The 27514-nt window shown below is 54.9% G+C and overlaps 7 protein-coding genes across 7 annotated transcripts; 4 read left to right on the forward strand and 3 right to left on the reverse strand.

Annotated features, from left to right (window-relative positions):
- Positions 1-666: 666 nt before the first annotated feature.
- On the forward strand, positions 667-1750 carry GLRG_08362 (uncharacterized protein; the record flags this gene model as incomplete). The annotated part of the gene is made up of 3 exons (XM_008099047.1): positions 667-762; positions 818-1188; positions 1243-1750. The coding sequence occupies 3 exons, from the start codon at positions 667-669 to the stop codon at positions 1748-1750; spliced, it is 975 nt and encodes a 324-aa protein (XP_008097238.1).
- A 2993-nt stretch (positions 1751-4743) lies between these two features.
- On the forward strand, positions 4744-6655 carry GLRG_08363 (methylenetetrahydrofolate reductase; the record flags this gene model as incomplete). Its single annotated transcript, XM_008099048.1, has 2 exons — positions 4744-6442; positions 6495-6655. 2 exons carry the CDS (start codon positions 4744-4746, stop codon positions 6653-6655), a joined length of 1860 nt encoding a protein of 619 aa, XP_008097239.1.
- A 981-nt stretch (positions 6656-7636) lies between these two features.
- GLRG_08364 (RNase3 domain-containing protein) lies at positions 7637-12334 on the reverse strand (the record flags this gene model as incomplete). Its single annotated transcript, XM_008099049.1, has 3 exons — positions 7637-9211; positions 9261-11774; positions 11825-12334. 3 exons carry the CDS (start codon positions 12332-12334, stop codon positions 7637-7639), a joined length of 4599 nt encoding a protein of 1532 aa, XP_008097240.1.
- Positions 12335-14066: 1732 nt separating this feature from the next.
- Positions 14067-15167, forward strand: GLRG_08365 (TAP42-like family protein; the record flags this gene model as incomplete). Its single annotated transcript, XM_008099050.1, has 1 exon — positions 14067-15167. One exon carries the CDS (start codon positions 14067-14069, stop codon positions 15165-15167), a length of 1101 nt encoding a protein of 366 aa, XP_008097241.1.
- Positions 15168-15617: 450 nt separating this feature from the next.
- GLRG_08366 (uncharacterized protein) lies at positions 15618-18423 on the reverse strand (the record flags this gene model as incomplete). The annotated part of the gene is made up of 2 exons (XM_008099051.1): positions 15618-17267; positions 17329-18423. The coding sequence occupies 2 exons, from the start codon at positions 18421-18423 to the stop codon at positions 15618-15620; spliced, it is 2745 nt and encodes a 914-aa protein (XP_008097242.1).
- Positions 18424-21429: 3006 nt separating this feature from the next.
- On the forward strand, positions 21430-21780 carry GLRG_08367 (uncharacterized protein; the record flags this gene model as incomplete). The annotated part of the gene is made up of 2 exons (XM_008099052.1): positions 21430-21494; positions 21624-21780. 2 exons carry the CDS (start codon positions 21430-21432, stop codon positions 21778-21780), a joined length of 222 nt encoding a protein of 73 aa, XP_008097243.1.
- Positions 21781-22488: 708 nt separating this feature from the next.
- GLRG_08368 (integral membrane channel protein) lies at positions 22489-26152 on the reverse strand (the record flags this gene model as incomplete). The annotated part of the gene is made up of 4 exons (XM_008099053.1): positions 22489-24280; positions 24330-24398; positions 24449-25793; positions 25867-26152. The coding sequence occupies 4 exons, from the start codon at positions 26150-26152 to the stop codon at positions 22489-22491; spliced, it is 3492 nt and encodes a 1163-aa protein (XP_008097244.1).
- Positions 26153-27514: the final 1362 nt, after the last annotated feature.

Below are 27514 nucleotides of genomic sequence, written 5' to 3' on the forward strand. Positions count from 1 at the left end.
GTTTACTATACCCAAAATAAATATCTAATAAAAAACGGAAAGAAAGAAAAATCAACGAAAGAAAGAAAGGGGGGGGGGGGATGGAGGGGGAAACAAATGGCAATCCTCTCACGTCTAGATCGACTCATAACTAGCTGAATCAATAAATGCGAACCCATCGTTCACCGATTGCCTCGCCCTCTGATGACCCGCCTCTGCCGATCCCACGGTGTAATCCACGTCCGAGCTGAAGCCGCGGGGCCGCCCCCGTCCGGGCCGGGCGCTGCTCTCCGGTTCGTTTCTTGCCTACGCACTAACGACAAGAATGGTAAGTAAGATGCGGTGTTGAGGGCAGCGGCATTTCAACGACTGCACTGTAGAGAGATATTGTTAAGCAATGGGCCACGAGATCACCTTATGCTTATCCGCTATGCTGACGAAGTCGACACCACGCACGCTTATCTGACACTGTACAGCACACTCCCCTCCATCCCATAAGCTCCATTCAACGGCATGCTTGACTGTCCTAGTCTTCGCGCCTCTCTCTCTCTCCGAAACGACACATCTGCCACTTGACAAGCATGCTCCGGGGCTAGCTTGCGCAGCCCTATCATTCGGCAGCCTTGCAGCTTCACCAGCTTTTGCGCGGAAACGAAATCCGTACCAGGCGGTAACGGCCTTGCAGCAATGACAGAACCAGGCTCGGCCGCGACGGCCCACGCGGCCCCCAACAACCGCCCCAGAACGCGCCAGAGGATGCCCAAAGCGGCTCCCTCGTTGGACGTGCCGAGCATCTAACAAGATGCATCAGAGAGAAAGCGGGTGCTGAATGTTCTAGCCCAACGTAGATACCGTAAGATTCACCGCCTCGTCGCCCCCTCTGCCCTGCCCTGCTCCCCCCCCCTCTCATTCCATCTCGGCTGACCTGGGAGAGACAGGAGAACGCAAGAGGCAGAGTCGCCTCGGCAGGGAGAACAGCAGCCACGTTGATGTTCCAGAGCGTCGGGTGTCTGAGACAGACGCTGACAGCGACCTTCCGGGTGCTGCCCCTTCATTCGTACTTGAGACTGGGGGCCCAATCGAGCAGGTTGCAGACAAAGTCAGGCCGCTGGCCAGTGAAGTAGATGGCGCTACTGCGGGGTTCAATCTGGACGCGTCTGCGGTGCGGTCGACTGATCCGTCAGACAGTGATTCGATATCGGACCTGCTGTACGGCACGAACCCAACCGTCTTTGGCGCGGCCTAACATGTCGAAACCTCTAGGGCGGTGGCGGCGGCGTTGCCCAGCACACCATCGACCGTCGACCCTGCATTGCTGATGGAACGTTCGTCTCTGTCACCGCCAGACTTCCCCGACAGCTACCTCCTCCCCATGAGCGACCTGAAGGTCCTCAAGGGGCTCCTTCGGATAGCCACTAGACTGGGGTCCTACTCTGTCATGTGGGACCCCGCGGCGACCTCGCCGTTCAACCTGGGGACGGGAACGGCGGTGGACCTGCTGCCCGAGACGTGGCGGCCGACGGCGTCGCAGGTGCTCTTGCCGCACCACCCCATCATGGACTTCCTGCCATGGCCGGAGGTGCGCGATCGCGTCATCAACCTCTTCAGCCTTCCCGACGAGGCGAGGCCGCCCGCGGCACGGGGCCAGCTCGGACTCGTCAACTTTGCGTACGACTTGGAGGACTCTGGCGAAGGGGCGCGCATCTGGGGCGCCGGCCCGTACGACGCGTCGAGCTGGGAGGTCGGTCAGGTCCTCTTCGAGAGGTGGTGATTCGTCTTGGACAGGAAAGTCGTCGAGCAGAGCAACAAGTGGCGGCGACTCAGGGGCGCGGCGACACTGCAGATGCGGCCGGGGCAGTGTGGTTGACCGGTCCGAGACCGGTTGAGCGCCTTGCGGGGGGGGGGGGGGGGGGGGGTCCAGACGGGTCAGGACGTCAATGTGGGCGGGCAAAAATAAAGAGAAAAAAAGAAAAAAAATTCAATGTCGTCCAAGAGACGGGAGAGAGAGTTGTTCTGGGCTCTCCGGTTCTACATCGCAGCGGTCCAGTCGCCAGCCACGCGCTGATTGCCACACCCACACGATACGGCCTGGTGTGCCTGTTCGTGGTACAACGACACAGACCGACCACGGGTATTCAGCTGTAGGCAAATTGATATTTGGTCGTACTTGATTAAACCCTTTTTAACTAAAAGGAGTACCCACAATCACAGTCACAACCCCCAAAATCCGATATGCCTCTAGAAACCCCATTAGAGATGCAGATCTACGGCCAACTCTAATGTTTGAATTTGAACAAGGTCGGGTTCAGGATTCCAGTATGAGTTGGCATTGGGATGGATCAGAGTGAGTAATTCCGAGTATAGAATGGATTCATCAAGTAGGATAGAGCAGAAGTTGCGTGGTAAAGCCAACGAAAGTGGTTAGATACGACCACATAGCAAATGGCCTACGGCCAAATACGACGACACAAACATGCCGGTTCCGGAAGGAGAAGCTATATCCGGGTAGAGAGACTAGAGGCGCAAGCAGCCGGTTTAGTGCATGTCGTCGTTCACCGGAGCGAGAGACGGTTGATCCATCACATCTCACTGGCCTCGAACAAGAGCTTATGCGGGAACTTTTTAGTCAGTCAGGACATGTAAATCGCAACTGGGACCCCGCAACCCCGTGCACAGGGTATCTTGGAGGGAAAAGAGGAACGGACATTTCCACTCTTCCCAAATCTTGCTTTTGGGCACCTAGGAAAAGACGCCAAGCGGGCGGGTTACGTTTCAGTGTGGTTCGGAGGTGGCGCCGTTGCCAGCGTCGAGTTCGGCTGCGGACGTTCGGGCGTCACCGGCCGTGGTGGCACGGGCCCTGATGTAGCCGGCGTATCAAGAGTCTCCAATAGTCAACCTTATTCGTCAGGGCATGACACAAAATCCCATGTGCTCTTCTTCTCTTTCTAGGGCAGCATTAGCGCCGCAAACTCTAGTGGAAGACGGATGTTGTCATTTCAGCTGGTCCTTGACACTCGTCCGGCCAATATCATTAACCTCTGCGACAGTATGTTATGGTTTTGGGCAACAGAACGAGAGCTAAACCAAGCATGCTGCCGTGTTTTTAGGTTTCCCACGTTTCTTCGTGGCCGTTTCCCGCCCGGGCCTAGGGGTAAGGGGAGGGAGACTCGAGTTGGCCAAGACGGGGCGGGGGACTTGGTAGCGCCGCCCCATTTCCGGGAGAGAGATTGGCCAATGATGGAGGGATGCCGACCCCATCTGTGTGTAATTTATGGTTGCAACTAGTTCAAAACGGAAGAGATGCGGTATCTGGAGAGGATGGAGAAGATGGAGACGGCTGGAGCAAACGGAGAGAAGATGCCCGCCAGACCAAGAGACTGAGTGGTATTCGTACACGTACTGTATGTAGGGTAGGTACACTCGTAGGTGGTGGCTGGCCGCCGACGACGGACCGAGAGGAGGGAAGGCCCTGCTTGGAATATAGTTCCACCTGGTTGGTTTGTTGTTCGTTCGTGTGTGAGATGCTCGAGGGTGTGCGAGATGCTCGAGGGGGTGTGTGTGCCTGACGTAGTGCAGGTCCGTTCTGGCGGTGAAGGGATGAAGCAGATGGAAAGTTTGTATGTATCGCCTCCGCGCCCGTCCGGACATGAGGGCAGCAGCATAGTTACGAAGTAGTTAGACCGCTACAGTTTTGGCAATAGCTCTCTAGTAAAGGTGGTAGCTACTACGAGACAACGTGTCAATGGAATGGAAAACAACAGAGACGGTTCTTCTACCAGTTTTTTTTTCTTTCTTTTTTCTGCCACACCCCGCAGCGCAATCGTGTAGGTACTTAAGTGTAAACTAGGGGGGGGGGGGGTCCCGGCCGTTGGAGGGTGCGTTGGATCAACCGAAGTGGGGGTGCCCCTCTGCACCCATCCACATCCACCCACCATCCCTCCTCTCTCTTTCCCTCTGCCTCAAGGCAATGGAGGGGCACTCGCCAACCTATCATGTGCATGGGTGCTGCCCTCAGATGCAATGCTCCTTCTTCGGAGCTCTTCGAAGCGTGGGTTGGGGGTAGGTAAGTACAGTACTACTAGTTAGGGTACGTAGTGTACATAGGTAGACCCCAAGCTGTCACCTACCAATACGTACCCCCTCGTCCCTTCACCTCCCCTCCAGTGTCTCTCTCTCTCATCGGCCAATTTCTGCTTGCAAAATTTCCCAAGCCTCCTCTCTCCTCCTCCTGCTTCTCCTCCTCCTGCTTCTCCTCCTCTACCCTCCTTCACATTTCCTTTCTGTTTCCAAAGTGACTTTTGGGACTCTGGGAATCTGTTACAACGCAGATCCGAGGCCTTGCTAGGAACGCTTAGCCCCCAACAGACTGACTAGTGAGTTGTTCCCCTTGCTGGCTTTATGCCTATGTTGCATCTTCAGGACCCCTCCGTTCTTTCCTCCTCCAATACACGCGCCTTTAATACCCCTCCAATTCCACCTGTACCTCGCCGCCATTCCAACCCCGATACTCGTAGCTCCTATCTCACTCTCTGCCTCTCCCTCCCTTTGGCACATGGCACTCTCACGCCGCATCTAAATAGCTTCAATTCCCCGTGCACTTACTACTCTTACTCCACCTTGCCCCCATCCCTCTTGTCCATTGAGTCTCTGACAAACTTGCCCTCCAGCGCCCGACAACTCTACAGCCCCCTCTGGTGGCCATTATCCACGCTTCTCTTCCTCTTCTGAACTCTTCCGAGTTCCTTCACCGACACAACAGCAAACATGCATATCAAGGCCATGCTCGAGGAGACCCGGAGGACGGGCGAGCCCTCCTTCTCCTTCGAATACTTCCCGCCCAAGACGGCCCAGGGAGTCCAGAACCTCTACGACCGTATGGAGCGCATGTACCACTTCGGTCCCAAGTTCATCGACATCACATGGGGTGCTGGCGGTCGTATCGCCGAGCTGACCTGCGAGATGGTCCTCCAGGCCCAGTCCATCTACGGCCTCGAGACATGCATGCACTTGACTTGCACAGATATGGGCTTGGAAAAGGTCAATGACGCCCTCCGCAAGGCCTACAAGGCCGGCTGCACAAACATCCTGGCCCTGCGCGGCGACCCTCCGAGAGAACACGAGAAGTGGGAGGCCACCGAAGATGGCTTCCGCTACGCCAAGGACCTGGTCAAGCACATCCGCGCCACCTACCACGACCACTTCGACATCGGCGTCGCCGGTTACCCCGAGGGCTGCGACGACAACAAGGACGAGGAGCAGCTGCTGGACCACTTGAAGGAGAAGGTCGACATGGGTGCCAGCTTCATCGTCACACAAATGTTCTATGACGGCGACAACTTCGTCCGCTGGGTCGGCAAGGTGCGCGAGCGTGGCATCACCGTCCCCATCATCCCCGGTATCATGCCCATTGCCACCTACTCCAGCTTCCTCCGTCGTGCCAAGCACATGAACTGCAAGGTACCCGACGCCTGGATGGCTGCCCTCGAGCCCATCAAGAACGACGACGTTGCCGTCAGGGAGGTCGGAAAGGGCCTTGTTGCCGACATGTGCCGCAAGATTGTTGCCGCCGGCATTCACCACTTACATTTCTACACCATGAACCTGGCCCAGGCCACGAGAATGGTTCTCGAAGAGCTAAACTGGATGCCCACGAGCGACCGCCCCGTGAAGCACGCCCTGCCCTGGAAGCAGTCCCTTGCCCACGGCCGCAGAGAGGAGGATGTCCGCCCCATCTTCTGGAAGGGTCGCAACAAGTCCTATGTGCTCCGTACTCAGGACTGGGACGAGTTCCCCAACGGCCGCTGGGGTGACTCTCGGTCTCCCGCCTTCGGCGAGCTGGATGCCTACGGCATTGGCCTGACGGGCACCAACGAGCAGAACCGGAAGAAGTGGGGTGAGCCCAAGTCCATCAGCGACATCGCCACCATCTTCGTACGCTACCTCGAGACGGAGCTCGACTCGCTCCCCTGGAGTGAGGCGCCCCTGACCAGCGAAGCCGACCACATTCGGGAGGAGCTCATCGGCTTGAACAAGCGCGGCCTGCTCACCATCAACTCTCAGCCTGCCGTTGACGGCGTGAAATCGAACCATCCCGTGCACGGCTGGGGTCCCGCCAATGGTTACGTCTACCAAAAGGCCTACCTCGAGCTCCTAGTTCATCCTGACGTCTACGCCGAGATCGTCTCCCGCATCGAGAAGAACCCCGACATGACGTACTACGCCACCACCAAGAACGGCACCCTGAAGTATAACGCAACAAATGACAGCCCCAACGCCGTCACTTGGGGTGTTTTCCCAGGCAAGGAGATTGTGCAGCCCACCATCGTCGAAGGCATCAGCTTCATGGCCTGGAAGGATGAGGCCTTCCGCCTCGGTATCGACTGGGCACATTGCTTTGATGCCGGAACTCCCAGTAGAGTGCTGATTGAGCGTATCATGAACGAGTGGTACCTCATCAACATTGGTAAGCCCGAGAAATGATCCTGGCATAGCTGTGTCGTACTGACATCCCCTAGTCAACAACGATTTCCACCAAAAGACGGCCTTGTTCGACTTGCTCGAGGGGCTCGAAGTAAAAGAATACACCGACATTCCCCTCGAGCCCCAAACCAACGGAGCGGGCAAGGAGCAGGCGGCAGTGGCTAACGGCAACTCTGCCCCCATCACCGCCAACTAACGATTCTTTCTGCTGACTTGTGTTTAACACACCCCCTTTTACTATCTTCTCAGTATGCATCATGGCCGGCGTTTTCAACAGGACAAACGGATGGACGGGGGTCATTATGTGTTTTTTCAACAAAAAGACACTGTTACACAACACGGGTTCATCCACGGCATCACAAGCGGTAAATGTGACGTCGGATGAACCAAACATTGCCCACATATCAAAAAGGCGGCGAAGAGGAAAAGGATGGGCAAGCAAAGGAGCAACTGCATCTATCTCAACGATACCCCACAAACGGACTATTAATTTTTTTTCCCCAACGGAAAAAAAAGGAAGAAGTCCAGGAAAACCACATATTGCAAATAAACACCAGAGGAGTTCAACACGGGTCTTTAATTTCATGTTTTTCCATAGATGGGTTGCTCTTTTTTATTTTATTCTCACGTTTAGGATTTTCTGCGCTTTGACAGCGACACTTTTTTTGTTGTGCGCTGTAGGACTTTGGGAGATGACCACGAAGCACGGGGTGGAATGATTACGATCGGGAGCTTGAGCTTGAGAATGAGGGAAAAGCACACAGGCAGGCAGTTGAGGTACAGACGAGCGAGAGGAGGACTTTGGCGATTAGGATATTTCATCCACCTAGTCTCTTTTCAAAGCCGAACCAACTTGGGCTTGACTGTTTCCGCAACCACTTATTCTTTCCGAGAGCCTCTCTCTTTCGGTGATCTACACGTGTCATGTGCGTCGGCGGCAGGCAGTCAATGCGCAGAAGCGGGGAGCAACCGATGCGCCATACTCACGATAACATGTCGAGTTTCCTAGTTTAGTGCCATGTGCCTTGCCTGGTCTCGGTGCCGAACTACATTACCGCCGATGCTAAGTGAGCGAGCGGCCTTGATCCGCCGAAGTCATGCATTCCCGATCCCGGCACCTCCCATCTCCCTCCTTCCCACTAGAAGCTCCTCATGTGCCCAGCATCCGACCGCTCCTTCAGACGGCGGTGCCATGATCCCCAATGGTATTCTCGCCCCCCTGAGCATCGCAGTCGCACCCATACTCCTTCCTGAAGGCTCCTACGTCCATATTCTCCAGTTTCTCGACCGCTCTCTTCGCAGCCGCAACCTTGGCATATCGACCACTGGCTGCGGCCGCATGGAAGTGAATTTGCCCGTGTAGTATGACGCCACAGAGGACGTGGGATCCAGTAATGGCGGCAGCTCCGCCCTCTTCCACGCTCGGCGCAACTTCACTCACCATCAAGCGCCACTCCTGGCATCCGAGGTCGTCTTGCAGAATACGGGTGAGGTTCGTGACGGGATGGCGGCTGGCGAAGGAGTCATAGAGCGCCATGTCCGTGAAAAAGGGGCGGATGTGCGCGTCGAAAAAGCCGCGAACTTGGCCGTAGTCGTAGCCTGAGTCGACAAAAAGGGCGCCGATGTAGGCCTCTACAACGTCGGAGAGAAACTTGGGCGCCTGCTTGACATGTATCCAGTAACACTGCGAGAATGTTCCGTCAGCCGCCGCGTCTTGCTTTGCGCACTCGAGCACGCCGACAAAGTCCTGGGTCTGGTTCAGGAGAGACGCGTGGCCGGACAGGACGTGCTTGTGAAGGCCCAGCTGGACGCAAAGACAGGCCAGAAACTGATTGCTGACCATGGCCGTCTTGTGCTCCGTGAGCCATTGAGGGTCGGCGTCGGGGAACTTTTTGAAGAGAAAATCCACGCAGACCATGTCAAGCAAGGCATCGCCTAGGAACTCTAGACGCTGGTAGTTGGGCAGATCCTCGTAGGCCCGGGGATACGACGGATGCTTGAATGCACTCCGGAGGAGCGCGGGGTACTTGAACTCGTACCCCAAATTCTCCTTGATCTGACGCGCCAGTTCCTTCTGCATGGCGGTCGAGTGTCCAGATTGCCACGCGGAAGGGGTGTAGGCGGTGTAGTAATCTCCCCACGAGGTCATGAGGTGATTCTTGTTCTTGACCATAGCGGTGACTGCCCGGATCGCCATGTCGAAGTTGTTTGTTTCAGCATAGGACAAGTACGCTGCGCCGATGAGAGCTTCGCAAACGTCGGCAATGGACTTGTCTGCAAGGGCGTGCCGATGGTTCAGCGAACCCTCCTTGCCTCGGATAAGGCGTAGTCCTGATGGATACCAGCTACGGCGATCGAACGACTTCGAGCGCACATACTCTGGTAAGCTCCGGTCTACGGCCTTGTTGAAGAGGTTTTGGTTGCATATCAAGAGCATACGCTCGACGTGGTATGCAAATTCGTTGTCCTCTGGGTTTTGAGTGAAGAGGGCGATAGTCGTAGCCATCTTCAGGAAGCAGTCGCCGAGGAACTCCAGCTGCTCGTAGTTCTTTCCCATTCCTCCCTGAAAGTTGATCTTGTTCTTGCCGTGCTCATCGCTGTTGTCTGAGTCTTTCGTGACCGCCTCGAGGGCCAGGTCAGGTCGGATGTCGAGATCCAGAAACTTACACGCATCCAGGGCAATCAAGACCGCATCAATGCGGTGAATGATGGCAGGAAATGTAAAGGCCATGACAACAGTCTCTATGGGGAGCTGCAAACGTTAGCCCTGCAAGATATCGTTCGAGATATACCCAACTTACAGTTGACACCCTCAGGGGCTCTAAGATAATGTAGCAGATCTTCGACTCCTCAGTGGTGACCTCCACAAAGTCGTCAAGAAGGTTTCGTCTTAGTGATACCACTTCTGCCTCAACGACAGGCTGGGTATCTCTCCACGTCCTTTTCGCTCGAGATTTCATCCACATACTCACGCTGTACTCCTTGATGTTCTTCTCCACCGCCGGATCACGCCAGGGCCTGTGGCCAGGATCAGGCGCGCCCTCTGGAACTGGGTCCGTTGGCTTCATGTCCTTACGAACTCCTCGTAGGTAAAACTTGCGAGACCCTGCATAAGGATCTATGACCAGTTTATCCTGGAAGAATTCTTCTGCGGCATTATCGTCCCATTCTAGATATTCTCTGTCTTTCGTCTCCCGAAGATGGACCCAGTCAATCAAGGTCGCAGCGTCTGCTCGCGCTAGGTCTTCAGAATGGTGACGCCGGGTTGGGGCGAGGAAGTAAGGAATATTTTGAATCGGTGCCTCGTACTCCTTACTGAACATATCTTTGAAGATGCGGAAGGTAAAAGACTTCAAGAGCTCTGAATCGGTTTCCGAGACTTGGATGGGCGCCGGAAGGGCGACGACGAAAGCCTCCGACTGCTGATCGTTTCCAAAGAACAGAGGTATGGCCGGAAGATCGGGTAGCTTTTCTCTGGTGAGGAGTAGCAGCGGCTTTGAGTTTCTTCCCACAGCATCAGGTGTTGCGAGAACCAGTATATTGACGTAGAGGTGGCTGAAGGGACCAAGGCGAAACCAGATGTCTGGCTTGGTTCTCATTTTGTACTCGGCCCTCTTATTTGAACTGACCGCGAGACGAGCATTTCGCATAGCAGGAAGCTTCTTGGTGAAGACTGGTTGTAGGTTGTGATCGATATATTTCTTCTTGATCAGTTCCTTGCACATCTCGAATGCGGCAGAACAGCGGGCAGCCTGCTTATTACTTTGTGGGAATCCTGCAACATGCATGATGGGAGACCTTTCCGGCAATTGGACCTCTGCAACGAAAGTCTGTCCCTGGTTGATGACCACGTACTCCGGGGCGCATACCTCATCGTTGGACTGGCGCAAGGAAGCGGCGAAGTTTGCTAGCACCTCGAGGCTAGAGGTCCATGTCAGCACAGCACCGGTGGACTTAATGAGATAGGATTTGTAGTGCAAGTCTCCCTTGAGAATGCTGGCCTTGACGTCAAACCCCATGATCTTTTTGTCCTCGGGCAGAGCATTGCAGAAGCGGCGCAATACGCTCTGATCATACGTAGCTTGCAACACCATGCGGGCTTGTCTTCCATTGCCACCCTCGATAAATGAAATGTACTCTGAGTCCTGTCGTCTCGCGCGCCCCTTTGATTGTATGTACTGTATCACCGACTTGTAAAGATCAAATCGCATGATGAGGTTGCAGTCGGGTATATCAAGCCCTTCTTCAGCAACCTGAGTGGCGAACAGACAATTGACCTCTGCATGCCTGAACCTGTGAATTGTCAAGACTTGCTGCTTGAATGACATGTTCGCAAGTCCCGTATCTGATTGGCTGCCGACAAGTACTGCCGGGTTGAGATACGAGAGTTTGATGTGGTTCTGCTTGAAAAGATCCGCAAGCAGTACGGCTGTGAGCCTCATTTCCACGAAGACAATGCAACGGTATTTCGGTTCACTTGTGAAGCGGGGTCTGAGCTCTTCCCACAGTCGCAGGACCTTCATCGACACTTGGTCCAGAGTCGGCGTGGCGGGCTTGAATTCATGAGTCCGGACAACATCTCGAAGCTTCTGAACTGCCGCGGTCTCTCTGTCGGCGGAGCCAAGGCCAGAATAGCTCATTTCGGTTCTTTGTGTCAGCCTGACAATTGCCTCATCTGTCAGGAAAAGCTGCCAGAAACGATCCGCCGCCCAAGGGCCAAGGGAAGATGTTGCGGCCTTTGCAAAACATAGCTCTTTGCTGAAGTGCTGGTTACGACCCACGAGGGCGTTGATCTTCTGGTATAGCTCTGTCTCGTAAGGCATGGGGAGACTGCTGTAATGGATTTCCTTTTCCGTAATCTTTCGAACATGTGAATCCCTAGAGAGTGACTCCTCGGACACTGTTGCGATCTCGCTATGAAGAAGGCACTCAAGCTGAGCGATAGCAATCTTGATGTCCGTCTGAGCGTCGACGGGAGAGGCCGTCATACCGAGGATCCTCGGTCGCTTGTTTGCATCAGGCTCCTTTATGTAGAAATCCTTGATGATACGAGCGTAAGGGTGGTTCTTCTTGGTATGATGAGCTTCGTCGAAGATGAGGAGGTTGATCTGCTCCATGCGGATGTATGAGTGTGTCAAGCATTTCTGTAATATGGCCGCGGTGCAGACGATGACCATATTTTCTTCGAATTTCTGAGCCCAAAACTCACGGGACCACATCTCGTCGACCATGTCACCGCAGAAGCGAGCGACTGGGTGCTCCAAGTTACATTCGAGAACAGCATGCTGCTGGAATACAAGAGATACCTTGTCTACCTGTATGGACCGTTGGTTGAGCGTTATCAAAGTGGGACCGAGTTACTCACTAGAAAGAAGGCAATTCGTTTTTGTTGTCCAGTGGCGCGGTCTTCAATCTCCTTCTCGAGGATGTGACGAAGCAGCAAAGCAGCAATCAGGGTCTTTCCAGATCCCGTATCCAAGACCACGATGGTGTTTTTACTCTTGGCTCTCTCAAAGAGCTCGATTTGATACTCACGCGGAGTCTGGATGATTCTGAATCTTTCGTTCTCCTGCTTCAGTAGGTGCGCTACGGATCCGAGGTTCGGCTCCTTAGACGCATCAGGGCCTGCTTCCAGCACCTTGTCTTGGTTCGACTCGATCCAAGATTGGAACTTTGCATGATCACGACGCTTTTTCTCTGATATTTTGCGAGGCCGCTCTGGATTCAAACTCCAGCGGAGGTATTCGTCTTCGTCTTCGTCTTCAATAAAACCGCGATCCTCTCCGTCTTCGTCCTGGTTTTCGAAGTTGGCGTCGGAAACCGGGTTCTGGCGCGGGGAAGCCACCAAGAGGGACACCGGAGAAAATTCCTCCATGTTTGAGGTTATCACATCCTCTGTAGGAGGCTTTGAGGGCATCGAGTGTTCCAAAGGACGCGGGCTTGAGCTTACCTCCAAATCAACGAGATAAGTAGGCGTAGAGAATGAGTTGTCGACGCTCTGGACCTTGAAAGCCTCCATATCTGGAAGAATAGTTTGTGTACCGGCCACCGTTTAATGCATGGGACTGAGTACCTATGCTTAAATGGTATCTTGTGGAATTTGAGGCTCTATGTCCAAGAGAGGGGTATGAGTTGAGGCCCATACAAGGGAGATGAACGAGGAAGAACGTTAAGGAGTTTAGTATTCGGACTGAAGCCAATTGATCTGTGATGGTGAATTAACATGCGTTAGAAAAGAACTGTAGCGAGCTCTTGGAGTGTGGGAAGGAACGAAGGGGGGGGGGGGGGGGGGGGGGGGGGGGTAATAAACAGGTGCGGAGGCAAATGGAGGAGGTACAGGTGAAGGAATACCCTCTTTCTGGGAGAGAATATTCCTCTCTATATCCTAGATTGTGGCCATAGATGCACCGAAGAAAATGAGTGGCACTACAGGACTGAGTGTGGGAGGGCAAGAAAGGATTTTGTATCCGTTCAGAAGAGGCACCGAGTGGAAATGCAGGTCGCCAGTACGCAGAAGGTTCCAAACGTGCCTTCTATCGATATGGATATGAATACGACAATGGTAACGGGAAGCCGCGCAGCAGGAGCAAACAGGAACATCCAAACAGTGAAGGTGCCGGGGTCTCCTGCCCCAAAAACACTGTCCCAAAGTCTTGTCTCCTTTGGCATTTTAATCATCAGACCACAAATGTGACATTCCGGCAAGAATGAATCTCCCACGAGTCGAATTTAAAGATATATTCAGACACAGAATGATCGCGATACATAGGTAAGGAGCCGAAGAAGAGGGATCCCAGTGAATGCCGAGTTGGCTTTAGGTTCTTCGTGAAGAGGCTTCACTGACTATTTGCACCACATATGTCTTGTTCTCTCAACTACCTAAGACAGCTTCTTCAGTAAGGCAAGACGAGCGGCCTCGCCGACTGCTTTTTTTCTTTTTTGTTTTCTTTTTGGGCAGGGCATGCTGGGCACGGTAGTTTCAAGGATAGCTAGCTAGCTAGCTAGCTAGCTCAGAGCTTAGATATTGGATATACGTAGCAAGTACTCCGACTTTCCTCCTCAAAAAAATTCAGCACTTTAAAGTAAATACGCTAATATAGCCCAATAAGTAGTGGTAAACTCTGATGGGAAGAGAGTTGGGCTCAGTTGCAGTAACGAGGTAGAAAGCGGTAACGATTGCCAGGGTGAAGTCATCTCGTCAATTTCCGCGACGTACATTATAGAGCTCTGCCGGTCTGGACCCCTGTCGTCACCCCACCTCCATCCAACACAGCTCCCCGCCCTAACTAGATAAGATAAGGATCCTGCCGAGCGGCGCAAATCGCCACCAAGGAAATGTTTAGCGTCCCTCTCACTTCTGCAGGTAGTGGTAACAGACAAAGTACAACCCCCACAAGAATCAAGCGTCAACACATTTAGATACCCTGATCGCCACTACAGCTTTCACGAGATTTGCTAGTCACAACGTCGCCCCCTCCCGTCTGGCGTGAGGCTCATAACGTCGCCATTCCCCCTTCACCCCTCCACCTCTCACAGACGATACTCCCCACCTGGACACTTCCCCTTTGAACGACACGCACTCCGCCAAAAATCAAACTGCCGCAGCCATGGTCGACGAAGACAAACCCCAAACTCTCAAGTCCGTCTTCGCCTCGGCTGAAAAGAAGCGCCTCGTCCTCGAGAACTCGTACGAGGCCTCCTCGCCGACATTCCTTGACGACCTCCGCAACGCCATCTCCGAGTACGAGACCTGCCTCGACCTCGTCTCCCGCGCCGCCCTCTTCTCTCCCAACGAGTCCCTAGAGGACCTCTCCACCTCCTCCCTCGCCTACCTCCTCATCACCGCCCACCTCGCCGAGCTGCACCAGAAGCTTCCCTCGCGCCGCCCCATCGAGCGGCGCGTCGCCCTCGAACGCGCCCGCGAGTCCTACGAGACCTTCCTCGGGGCCCTCGACTCCTACGACCTGCTCTCCCCGCAGCAAAAGACCCTCTACAGCCACTACACCGACGAGCCCCTCACCTTCACGACCTTCGGCACCAACGACCCAGCCAAGCGCCGCGAGGCCAAGATCGCAAACTTCAAATCCGAACGCGCCCTCCGCGAGCGGCTTGACACGCTGCGCCGGAACCCGCGGTACCAGAACGAGGACGGTGATGACGAGGTTGTCCGCGACCTTCACCTCGCCCACATTGCGTATGCGGCGCACATGGCCTTCCAGGGCCTGGAAGGCATCAACCGCGAGCTCGAGGTCCTAGCCCAGGCCTCCGTGCCCCTGATGCCGTCCCCAACGTCCGTGGAGGAGGATGAGCGACGCCGCGCGGCGGAGCGTGGCTCGGACGGCTATAGCGATCGTCTCGAGGCCCCGCGCCGGCTGCAAAGCCTGTTCGGTCAGCGGGGAGGTCCGATATTGTCCAAGGACGGCAAGCCCCTGCAGCCCTTCACACTCGTTGGAAACCGGGCGCAGATGACCGCGGACGTGTTCCGGCCGGGCCACAACCTGCCGACGATGAGCATTGACGAGTACCTCGAGGTGGAGCGTGAGCGGGGAGGCATAATCGAGGGTGGCGGTGACGCAAGCTGGCACCGGCCGGAGCCGAACGAAGACGATTTTGACAAGGCGGATGAGGAGACGATGAAGGCAAGAGCGTGGGATGAGTTTGTTGAAGCAAACCCCAAGGGTTCGGGCAACACGCTGAACAGGGGTTGAGCCCAGTGGTTAGGCTCAGATGTGGGTTTATACGCAGCCAGATGGAAAAACATGATGGCGGGATTTCACGATTATGGACAAAGTGAAAAAGAAAAAGAAAAAAACAAGAAAAGAAAAGGAGGGAGAATACCACGGTGCGATATCATAGGCCTCGTGCATGATGTCCACGAGGGATGAGTTTTGCGGCACCCCTGTACTCGATACAGCACGATGAACACATGCTACATTTGGAAGATTGTCTGGTCTCGTTTATTGCCAACAACCTGATATTGGCTGTGTGCCTTCGAGGACGACCCCTTTTTTTCCTTGTCCTCTTATTATCCCCATGGCCTTGTTACCCATACCCGTCTGCAGTGTGAATTGTGAACCCCTCCCGGGAGGGACACCAGGAAGACAGTATTCGCCCGCCATGTCGTTGCTGCCCCTCTTCCTCGCTGCTCTTCCAACTGTCTAGACCATGACCACGTCGTCGTCGTCTTCGTCGTCGAAAAGAGAAGAGGATGTCGCATCCTCGGTCGAGGGTGCAGTTGAGGACGGACCGCCACCAGGCATGGGCATGCCCCGCGCCTCGGAGCTTGCCACGACATACTCTGGGGTCTCCTCCCGGGAGCGGCTCTCGTCTGGACCAACTTCCGTCATGGCCTCGTCCGTGTCGTCGTTCTCCTCGAAGTTGACGCTGGCACCGGAATCCGACTGGTCGGGCGCTTCGTCGAGGACCGCGGCGCTGAACGCGTCGGCAATGGACTGGCCATCGGCGGGCACGGCGTACCTCGCGTTGTGGTACTCGGACTCTCCATCCGTGAACGACTCCGTGCGGATTGACCGGTCATCGGCCACCACCCTCGCCGGGTTGAAGACGGTCGAGATGCCATCCTGTACGTCGATGCTTCTGGGACCGATGGTGCTCCCCCCTTCCAAACGAAGATGCCCCAGCACGCTGCTTATCGAGCCTGATGTGCTGGAAGCGTCCGAGGGGATCGTGACGCCGGTGTGATAGACCGGGCCCGGGCCATCCGGTCCATAATCGGCAGGCGGCAAGGAGTCCTCGAAAACCCCGCCGGTTCCGTCATCGTTTCCGCCGGCCCAGAGCGGTAGGAACTTCAGTTCGTTATGGTGTAGGTTGAGTAATAGGTGTGGCGTCACCTCCATCTTGATTTCAAAGTCGTCACGGGTACACTCCTGGTGGAAGGGCACGAGGAAATCATGGATGGACACTTCAAAAGCTACGGAATCGAATGCCGCCCGCGAGCTGTCGTAGATGGTGTTGGGACATGTTTTCGCGCTAATGGCATCAAAGACCGTCTGTGGCAAATTGAGCAGCCCTCTGCAGGCTGGGTCCTGACCCAACTCGGGGTGATTTCTCACAAGCCCTTCGAGCGCACTCCTCAAGACATTGACCATACTTTCAAAGCGGCGACACTGAGTGCCTAGGGAGAAAACGCAGGCAATGCTGGACCACTGGACGCCGACAGCCTCGTACACGAACGAGCACAGAGCTTTTTGCACATTGTTGAACCGGCGGTACACGGCCTCAAGGGGGTCGAAGTGCCGAACATCCACGTAAGTGGCGCGGTGGTCGTCGGCGTTTCTCAGTAAAAGAGGGTCGAGGGGCTTCTGCAGCAAGTCGTGGACCACAATGCTCTTCCATGTATTTCGCAAAAAGTTGGCCAAAACGAGCGCGTGGTATTTGGCCATCTGGAAAAACTTGTCGTCGGGGTAGTTGGAGAGCATGCTGATGAGGTTCTGCAACCGCAGCCACTCGTGATTTTGCATGTCATCAAATATCGTCTCGCTGACCAATCTGTTGACCAACCCCGACACGCGCTCTACCATGGCCCGGGCCGCATGCTGGATGAGGTTATTCAGGTCATCACCGGGGTCGTGACGCCTGCGACCAAAGACAGTGTACGCGGCCGCCTTGGGTGTGCCGTTTGGCCTAGCGGCCTCCTCGAGAGCCAGTTCGTTCACCAATATCCGAAAGGCCGAGCGCGTGATTTGATCCAATTTCAGAGCCACGCCGATTTGGAGGCTTTCCTCGGGCAAGACCTCGATGAAGACCGTATTGTTGGGGCTCATGATCCACTGTAGAACGGGGTCGCGCTGGAAGTGGCGTCAATACGGACGCTGCTGTCAGGAGCATAGGGGAGACAAGTGTACTCACAAGCACGCTCGTGCAATCGAGAATCTTCGCTACAGCCACCAGGGTCCATACCAGAGGCGCAGAATCGACAATGACCCGTTTGCCCGCGATGAGACACATGAGTCGGAGGATGTCTACGCGATGGCGGACCGGGCAGTAGTCCGGTATCTGGCGGTAGGTAGGGCCCAGCTCGGAGGTGAAGTCGCCCTCGGACTTCTTCTTCAATACCTTGGCGGCTAGACCGGTATTCGATGCCTGTTTGGGCCTCGTATAATGTGGCTTAATGTCGAGTTGGAAGTTCTGCGAATCGGCCTGTTCGGTGCCTTTGTCCGGGTCGGGATTCAGTCCGAAGATGTCGTAAGCGGCAAGATCCGTCTTTTGCTTTTGGTTACGGTCAGCGTCGGTTGCTGAATTCTTCCCATCGGCAATTTCGGGATCTTCAACCGGTTTGGGAGTCACTTCTCTCCAGCAAGAACAAACATCGTCGTGACCGAATACAACATAGGCGTCGATACCGTACTTGTCGTGAGCGGTCCACCATTTGATAATGCCCGGGGTCAACGATGCCTCTGTCATTTGGAAAACGAGTTCGTCACCCTCGGAGGGGGGAGTGAGATCCAGAACATACTTGATACCCTCGGGGAGTTTGTCGACAAGCTTCCGTCGACGCTGCACACGGAACTGGTACGTCGGGTTAAGCATCTCGGAGAATTTTGAGGAGCCGGTGTCCAGGAGCTTCTGAGAGTGCATACGAAAGTGAACCGAGTTCCAAGCATACAAGTAGCAGTCGACCCCAGCTGATGGTTCAGAGTGAGTAGGGAAGTCAACGAACACCAGTGTGTCTCCTTCGTAGAGTTCGCTCTGGATGTCGTGTAGGATAAACTGGGAGTAGTGGCGTTCCTCGTTGTACGTCATGTCGTGCCGGGGAGTCTGCAAATCTGGGTACACGGTGTCTTCCATTGCCAGCATAAGAACGGCGGGCTCAGTGATATCAGTGTTTTCGAGGCTGTTTCCTCCTGTCGGTGTGGAGTAGTGTTGCTCAGAAGCAGGCTCGTCCTCTGAAGTCTCTTCCAACCGCAGTAGAAGATTTGTCATGCTCTGTTCTTGAGTGTCCATGATTTGATGGCGGAGTGTGCGATGCTACGGAGCCCGCTGTGAGATGATGGTATTTCGAGAGCCTTCCAGCTCGGTTGCCTCTGAAGATGAAGGCCAGACACAGCTATGGTGGTCAACGTGTGGGCGAAGATGTAGGCGAGCAAAGTGAGAATTCGGGGCGGCTGGTAGGACTTGGACCGAGAGTGGCGTTGTCAAGACCAGAATTGTCGCATATGAGCTCTCACTGGCAGATATATCAGGTTGCGAGTCGGGTACCGAAAGACGAACGTGGTGGTGATCAGAGGGTGGCGAAGCCTTCCTAGGCAGCAAAGCCTCGAGGAGTCAGATGTCAATTAGGAACTGCCCAGACCCCACCAGGAACCTGTGTGTCGGCGTGTCAAGGCCGCTATTCAAAATGTCCAAACTGTGAGAAAGGTGGCAGTGAGAATGGCAGAATGAGGTGTAGCTCGCCCTGTTGCGCAATTGATCATACAGAAAAGCGATGCGAATACACCCTGAAGTATATGGAAATGCGACGGGATAAGAAGCCAAGAAACGAGGTGTGAAGCTTTTAATGGAGAGGGGAAGTTAGCTTATCTGAAGCCCGAGTACTGAGAGACGAAGGCAACTGATGTGGCATGTTAGCTGGGCGTAAAATGCAATGCTCAGTGGACGGTGGACAGGAATGCGGTTGGAAGACAGCCCGTGACCTGCAGCTTACCAGCTGCCTCAAGGGATGGCAGGTGTTCTGATTCATCTGTGGCCGTCGCAGCTAGGCCACCCGACGGAGCCTTTGCCGCCAGAGGCATTTGCAGTCACACCAATCTCACCTTGAGCCGAGTGGCCAAGCTGTCTTTGTTGGCAACATGACATCTGAAGCAGCCTGGCAGTGCACTGAGCGAATGCCGAAAGACGGCATGTCGTCTTATCCGTCTTGTATTTGTCACGGGTCCGAGAAGTGAGGCCAAAAAGCCAGCCAGTATGTGCGGCCGAGGATTGGGTGGTCTATGAAAGCCGATCTTGTCCAGAACAAGTCGGCTTTCGTGTATTTGGCCCCAGGCTCGTAGTTGGAATAGCAGATAAATCGATATGTTACGGTACAAATGTTCAGGCCCTCGCTGCTGCCTACGTGCCAGACCACCCGCTCGGAAAGCAAATAGTGGATCAGCGGGTACCCCACCCACATGCGAACCGGTCCGTCTTCAATCATTGGGTGGACTGGGACAAGAGTCAGCAAAGGGCGCCTACAAAACCCGCTTCGAGAACGAGACCAGTTCGGCTCTTCCATAGCTTGCGCAATGTCGGCAGCAGAAAGGAGCGCTGCTGTCATGAATTGCTGTCTCCATGCCTTAATCTAACTTGGCTATATACCTAGGTAGGTATATGGAGTTAGCAGGCGATGCTCCTCAGAGACGTGGCGGTTAGGGAAGCCGAAGCCCGGCGCCAGCACCGACTCCGTCCCGTTCGGGCTCTGTTGAAAGGCTCGGCCCCACTGCAGTCGACCGCATCGCGATAAGAGTTCGAGGCAAGGTAACCTAGGTAGGTAGTGTCGGCTAATGGACATGTTCATCGTGCCTGATCCATATTGCACTTCATTCAGGATATAGGCACAGTCATGGAACAGGAAATTGTTCGGCCCTGACACAACCGATCTGACCGTCGGGCTGTTTAGGAAGCCATTCCCCAGAAACGCATGTCCTGCGGGAAGGTCCCTGCTGTTCTGATGCATGCATGCATATATCCACCATCAAGGGAAAGCACAGGCTGGTTTCCTCTGCGGTTCAAACAAAACGAATCCTCTGCAAAAATAAAAAAACAAAATAAAAATCGAGAGAAAAAAAACCCCTCAGAGACCAACCGTTTTTGTTTTGAACATGGAAAATATGCCGGTAGCGCAAATACCCCCAGCAAATTTACCTTGCCGACCCAAGATACCATTGAAATTTAGGTTAGCAAACTAGGTACCTAGGTAGTAGGTACTCACTCTGTAAGCCCGGGCCCCCTACGTATCGTAGCTCCCCCGCATGTCGTCGAGTCCAAGCTCCCAACCTTGGTTCTTCTCGTCCCGATATCCAGAGCTCTCTCCCTTGCTTCCTGCCAGCTGAAACGTCGCCCAATTCCAACCAACATATCCGTATTGTTAGTTTAGTGGCACATGAGCTGGCTCTCCAGCTCGCCTGCATACCACTTGCATGCACTGGCCCCACCTCTAGCCAATATCAACATCCCCATCTTTACTGTCCTCGTCAGCCTGCGCCTTCTCCCCCTCGTCCACCCTTGAAGCATTGCATGCATGCACTCCTTCCCCAATCATCTTCCAGTCCGGTCAGCCCACCATCAGCCCATGAGCCCACGGCAAAACAATGTACAACCCCAACACGTGTTCATTCCCAGGCGAGCCGACACTACTTCAAACAATCCGCTAATTCCATCCACCGTAGCTCAGTACCGCGTCACCATGCCCGCATTCCAGACCCTCCTCCACTGCCATGCTTTTACTTGCATTCTACTTGTAGTTTACTTCTACCCCCGAAAAGAAAACACCCTTGGCCCGGCAATCGTCCGCTCTTATTCCTCATGTTTGAGTTTCACCAGGGTATCCCTTGCCTCACCTCACAGTTTATATGGGCTACTCATCGTGTTAGTCATGATAGTGCAACGGTAGGCCGAACCCAAGTTGAATAGAGCTAGGTAGGTCATGATGCAAATCGTCCGATCCAGATTGCTACCACCTAGGTACTAGTCCGAAAGCTAAGAGACCTCTTCCTCGTCATTCCCCAACAGAAACGAGATGTTTGCCCCTCCACACCCCCGAGAATCTGGGGAGAGACTAGGACTACCATGGAACGCGCCGAGGACGTCGAGCGTCTACCTACACCTACTTAACTGATCCCCCTCCCCTCATCCTCAAGCTTGTCCAGTTATACTATTTCCCACGGAATTTCACCTGTTTCCATCGTAGAACACCGCAGATAACCCTAAATCTATATACCTACTCAATAAACACTCAAAATACCGTCCTCCATCATGCCGTCAAGGACACCAAAAGCGCCCATCGTCGCCTTCCCCCGCATCCACGTCCCCCACGCGATGTACGTTACCCCCCCTTCTTCCTCCCTTGGCCGCGCAACATTACCAGAACCCCTTCGGCAATCCATCGCCCCGAACCGATCCTGGCGCTCTCCCTTTTACAGAGCGCTCCGGTCATTGACAAACAGCAGCCGCCACCGCCAGGGCCTCATCCTCACGACCGTGGCCGTCACGGCCGTCGCCGCCAGCTTCCGCTACACCGCCATCTCGAGGAGGACGAACGAGCAGAACCAGTGTTCCAGCAACCCATACTATGTGAGCGTCGACCGGAGCGGGGGCGGCATCTAAGTCTGACCACCAAACAAACTTGAACCGAAAGAGGAGAAAAGAAAAAAAAAAAGAGAAGGGGGGGGGGGGGCGACCCAGAGAGAAGCAGTACGGGCGGCCGGACGCCCTTCCGTCCACGACCCTCCGCCAGCAGTCCAGAACCGCACTTTCCTCGACCAGCAGACACAATATGCTATAAAAATGACCCAGCGGCTACGGGACGTAAGTGGTCCGGTGCAGGTAACACGAAGTGGTGATGTACACGGGCACGGGGGCAATACGCAGCGAACCCACGCGACGATTTGAGGGCGCCCACTCGCAGAGGACGGATGGGGCATGAAGAGACGTGCCTCTTTTTGAGTATTTTCGAGTAGCTAGAAAACCAGGAGACTCCCGGGAGGGGGGGCATGTAGGCGATGATAACCACAGGTCAATTCATTCGGATTTTATAAGCATCTAAACTAAACGCACTCCCAAAGTGTCATTACTCACTCCCAGTGTCATTACTCACTCCCGTCTACATGTCCAAATGCCAATCGCGGCCAGCTCACGATGTATGTGCGGCATGCTTCATAAAAAAACACAAGAACAACGCATAAAAGAACAATGCTCCAGGCGTAACCCCGCCTGGATCCAAACGCCCCACGATGCGATGCACTGAACCAAGCCATGACCGAGGTATAGCGCGCCGGAAAAAAATGCCCAGCAAATCAAAACGCGTCTCCCCTTTTACATCGAGCTCCGTTTAATCGGCGACATGCTCTCACTGTCGGAATCGTCGCCCGAAGAGAGCGCCGGCTCCTTGCCCTTGCCCCTTGCCCTTTCCGACTTGGGGTCCAACAGGCTCTTACGGCTCGCCGGGCGCTTGCCCGTCGTCCTTCTCCCCCCCAACTTGGGTCTCTCACTGCCGCCGTCTTTGTGCCGTGTGGCCTCTGCGCTCATCAGGCTTGTCATCTTCTGCAGCTCTTCGCCCGAGGAGTTGCGCCTTGTGGTGGGAGCAGTCGAGCTTGACGTGGTCTTGAGCTCGCGCAGCTCCTTGGCAACGTCTGCAAAACTCTCTTCCAGGGTCTTCATCCGTGCCAAGACAAGCTTGCTCATTCGATTGCTGTCCCCGGAATCCGTGCCTCGTCCTGCCCCACCCAGTCGTGCATCCTTCATCAAAGCCATAGCCATCTGTGTTTGGAAACTTGAAGATATCCCACCCCCATTCGGATCGTCGGGTACGATGTTATCCGATAAGACGCTCAGATCAACCGAAGACAGCCGTCTAAGAGGATTTGGGCGGGGTCGCTGGTCGACGCTTACCAGACCAGCGCGGTTTGGCGCCGTCTGCGCCGCGTCTCGAGGCGGCATGATGGGACGGGGCTTTGTGGTTGCCACGTAAGTCTGCCGGCGCGGCGAGCGGTGGCCACTAGCCACAGCTGGCTCAACTACCGCAGGACGCCCATTCTGCACACGTGCACGGGTCGGCGGCGGATCGGGCGAATGAGTCGACGAGCTGGGCGGCCGTCGCAGCTCCTGCGGTGCGTATAGGATGGTGTTGGTTGACATCGTCCGGCTGTGTGGTACACGACGCGCAGATCGAGGAGTTGCCGACACGGACGGTCTTCCACTTGAGCCCAATGACGATGATGTGGGTGGAACGAATCGCTTCGTCGAAGGCGTCGTGTTGAAGTAGTCGTCAATCGAGGTTTGGTGGATGACTGGGCCATGACGGCTGTCGTCTGCATTCGTCGCGATGTCTTCTTCCTCTTCCTCGTCGTTTGTGACGAGCTCGTCATCCCCGTCGGCGTCCGTTTGCTGGTTCTCCTCATCTTTGGCTGTGGTGGCCGCGGCTATACCCCTGAAGAAAGACCCGATAGCAGGCTGCGAGATAAGATCTGCTGGGTCGCTAGCCGCTGATCTGACATCTGACATCTGACGTGACCGGCGCGTCCTAAGCTCCCTGGACAGACTCAGCCTCCTAAGCCAATCCGGTCGAACGCCCTGGCTGCCATCCAAAGTTGGCCACTGGGAGAGTTGCGGAGAAGCGCTGGCTTCGTCGTTCCGATCCATCCAGTTCCGGACCGCGTGCTGGGTTTTCTTCCTCTCGTTGCGCCGCTGATTGCGCAGAGTAGCAAAACCGGGGCCGCGCCGGAAGACCTCTTCAAGAGCATGATCCTTCTGGTACCCAGCGACGGATTCTTCGCGGACCCGGATGTTGGGGCTGAACAAAGCAGGCCGGCTCGCCGGGTCTGCGAAGGAGATGGTCCTATCCCGTCCGTGGTGGTGATGATTTTCGACTAGATCCGTAGGCTCGTACATGGACGGAGCGAGCCAGTACTTCTCGTACAAAAAGATGCAGAACAGAAGAGGGAAATGTGTCACTTTGATGATGGTCCTGTTCAGCTTTACAAACTGTTTCAGGGGCATGCAATATCGCATGGGCATGAGGAGCCACGCGAAGATGTTTCCCGGCGCAACATATGAGAAAAGAGCATCGTTCTTGACCATGGAGATGGTATTGATGGCAAAGAGAAACCTGGTTATGTGAGCAGAGTGATTGCAGGGAAATTCGGGATCAAACTTACTGATGTTCCTCCCTAGCATTGGAGGCAATCTTCATGAAGGAATTTGTCAAGACCGTGATGAGGATGGTGCTGCGTTGGTCAGCAAAAGACGGCTGTTTCAGGAGACGAGACAGGCCTACACGATGACGAAGTGACAAAGGATCAAGAAAAAGGCCATCAGACCCCTCTCGAGCCAGTTGTACCCTGGCCAAACCTCCCAAGCAGCTGGAGTAAAGCCCATCAAGATCTGGAAGATCCTGAAGGCGATGTCGCCCGCATCATTGTTGGTATCAGCAAGAGTGAAGAAAACAAAGAAACCACTGCAGCAGATAAGAATCAGGATGCAAACGGCTGCGAGGTCAACCGCCATCAAGCGGAAGGCGATGAGCAGCTGAGAGAAGTACTGGTAATGATCCAGCACACTGAAGATACGGGGAAGCAGCAGGATGGCATTCGCCGCGAGAACATCGTAAGCAGAGTCATTCCAGTGCTTTGCGTCTACGAGGAATACCCCGTAGACGCGCATGAAGTAGTAGACGATCAACAACAGCAGGATCCCCAGATCGAAAGCGTTCCAAAAGCTCATGATGTAGAGCGAGAAACCCTGTTCGTTGAATCCGACCAGCTCATCCAGCATGAACCCGGCACTCCAAAACCAAAATATCAATTCCAGCGAGCTAATGCGGGCCGAGCGTTGAGAAAGAACCGCAAGGAACAGGCCGATGAGGACAAGTAGCGACATGGTCGAGAGAAAGAACCTATATCGTGGCACACGGAGACGCGACAGCTTGAACAGAGAGGCCTGGCGAGGATCATAAAGAATGACACTCCGCCGCCCAGGAGCCGACTGCTGCTGCCCCTCCTTCTGGTTGTGCCCGCCTAACAGTGGCGTTCTCGCATCGGGTCTGATGCCAGTAGGCGAAGGAGGTGGCTCGCGGTGCAGGCTGTCTGCGGACGAATAAAAGCTAATGGCGCCGTTCCAGATAGCCTCGAGCTGTTGCACGACCAAAGGATGGGCCAAGAAGTGCTTGGCGGAGGCGCGGATGGCGACTTCGAGTGTAGAGGTTCGTGACGCGGTGAGGCGCGCCTTGTTTCTCGGGTCTGCCTTGGGAGTGCTGGCAGGCTGGGCGCCGGGAAGCCCCTGGAGGGGGTAGAAGTCGTACGAGAGGGCGTCGATGAGCTCGCGGGTATTGTATTCCTTGAGGAGCTTGAGAGCGAGGAGTTCGCAGACCAAAGCCCTCGTATAACTGGTACCAGCATTGCCTGGGTACATATGGCCCTCTTTGTTGAACTGCAGACAGTTGGCCATCAGACAGTACAGGGTGGCGCGGTTGAACTGCTGAGTCCTGATCTGCTGCTGCATGGGCTTGACCAGGAACTGGGATACCTGGGGGGAGCGTATTTGGTCCCATGTTAACGTCGTTTCGGTTCGGGCCTGGACGATGACGCGAATCGCGTGGGTAATGCTGTATATGGGCAGGGAGTCTAGAAACCGGTGTCAGCTTTTGCCTACAGGAGAATGGGCGCAGCCATAGGAGGCTAGATGGGCTGAGCGTACCAAGGTATGTTGACGAGAAGAGAGGAAGAACGGGCATAGAGCGGCGGCTAAGGTCCTCGTCGTCTACATGTTCGTTGTCGTCCCCAGAGTGGCCTGAGCCATCGTCCTCCTCGTCCTCCTCCTCTTGGTCATCTTCCCCCTCGGTAAAGTCTCCTGTGGCGCGTCTCGGGGGTTCGCCAACGTAGTGGCGATAGGCCGGGCCGGGGGAAGGTGATTGCCTATCATGGAAACGGTCGACACGACGGCTGCGATTGCTCTGCTTGGGTCGCAGCAGGGAGGAAAACATTGTCCGGTCGGAATGAAAGATGCAGCCCGCCTCCTTGTACGATCGCGTCTTACAGCGCCATAGAGAAGCAAAAGGGAGCAAGTCGAAAGGGTGAGAAGTGGATAGGGGGCTGTTACCGCTGTTCACGCAGGAGCCGTTTCGGGTTGGTTATAGCGGTAGCGAGAGAGGGAGATGGAGAGAAAGAGAGGCCGGGGAAGCAACGACCGGCCAAAGAGAGGCGAAGAAGGCAAAGGGGAAGAAGAGACGAATAGATTAGGGCAGGGTGAGGTGGACGGCAACGGTAGTAAATAGGAGGGTTGCAGTCCAGGCCGGATAGGTAGGCTAAGTAAGGGTCGGCACAGCCAATGTAGGGTTCCCCGTGGTCGTGACGAAGAACTCGATGCAACGTTTTGTGGAGAAACCGGTAAAGGCCTTGCCAATTACGATGGAAAAGACAAGAGAGGGAGAGAGGGAGAGAGAGAGAGAGAGAGAGAGAGAAAGGACGGCACAGGACGGTTTGGACCGGAGTGAGTGAGGGGGGAGGAGAAAGCTACTGCATTAAAAATGTTTAGGAAGAGACCACGGCAAGCAACAGGCGCGTGGAGCGCAGATCGAGATTCAACGAGGACGATGCGAGTTTTAGCGTAGTTGGACAAGTAGAGTGCTAAAAGGCGAGAGATACTGTATGAGGCAGTCGACGCCGGCAGGGGTGGACAAGGAGGCAAGACGAGGCTAGGCCACCTAGGTAAGTAGACTGCACGGCAAGGCAAGGCAAGGACAAGCAAGACAGGACGGGGGTTGGACAAGACTGCGGATACCTGGGTATGGTCATGTACGTGTGCGGATGGATGTACGCATATAATATGTACGTGATGCACCCCAGGTGCAACTGCAAGAAATCAGAGCGGCGATGGCCCTGCATTGCATGACGACGAAAAGAGTCGGTGACGGTCGCGTTGGACGGGATGGCCTGCGATACAGGGTCTTGATGGGAAGGGGAGAGACCATACACAACCATTTCTCACCCTCCATAACGAGCTACGACTCAGAGATGGATGGATGGACAACTCTGCGTCCGCAACTTCACACAAGTTTAGGAACGGGGGGACGGACGGGGAACAGGGGGACGGTAGAGAGAGAGAGAGAGAGAGAGAGAGAGACGCAACGAGGCGCGCCATGGCAGCCAAGTGGAGTTGTCCATCTCTTTTTTTTTTTTTTTTTTTTTTTTTGCCTTTTCTTCCTTTGTCGCGAACATGGCAGGTTCTGGTGGTGTGCCCCAGTGCCCAGTCTACGGAGTAGTATGCGACTCTACGCATCCAAGATCCAAGGTTCGCCTGCGTCAAGATTCAGGAATGGGCTAGCGTAAGATCCTTTAGGGGTGGG

This window comes from Colletotrichum graminicola (genome assembly GCF_000149035.1).
Source record: "Colletotrichum graminicola M1.001 genomic scaffold supercont1.38, whole genome shotgun sequence".
In the NCBI taxonomy this organism is placed as follows: Eukaryota; Fungi; Ascomycota; class Sordariomycetes; order Glomerellales; family Glomerellaceae; genus Colletotrichum; species Colletotrichum graminicola.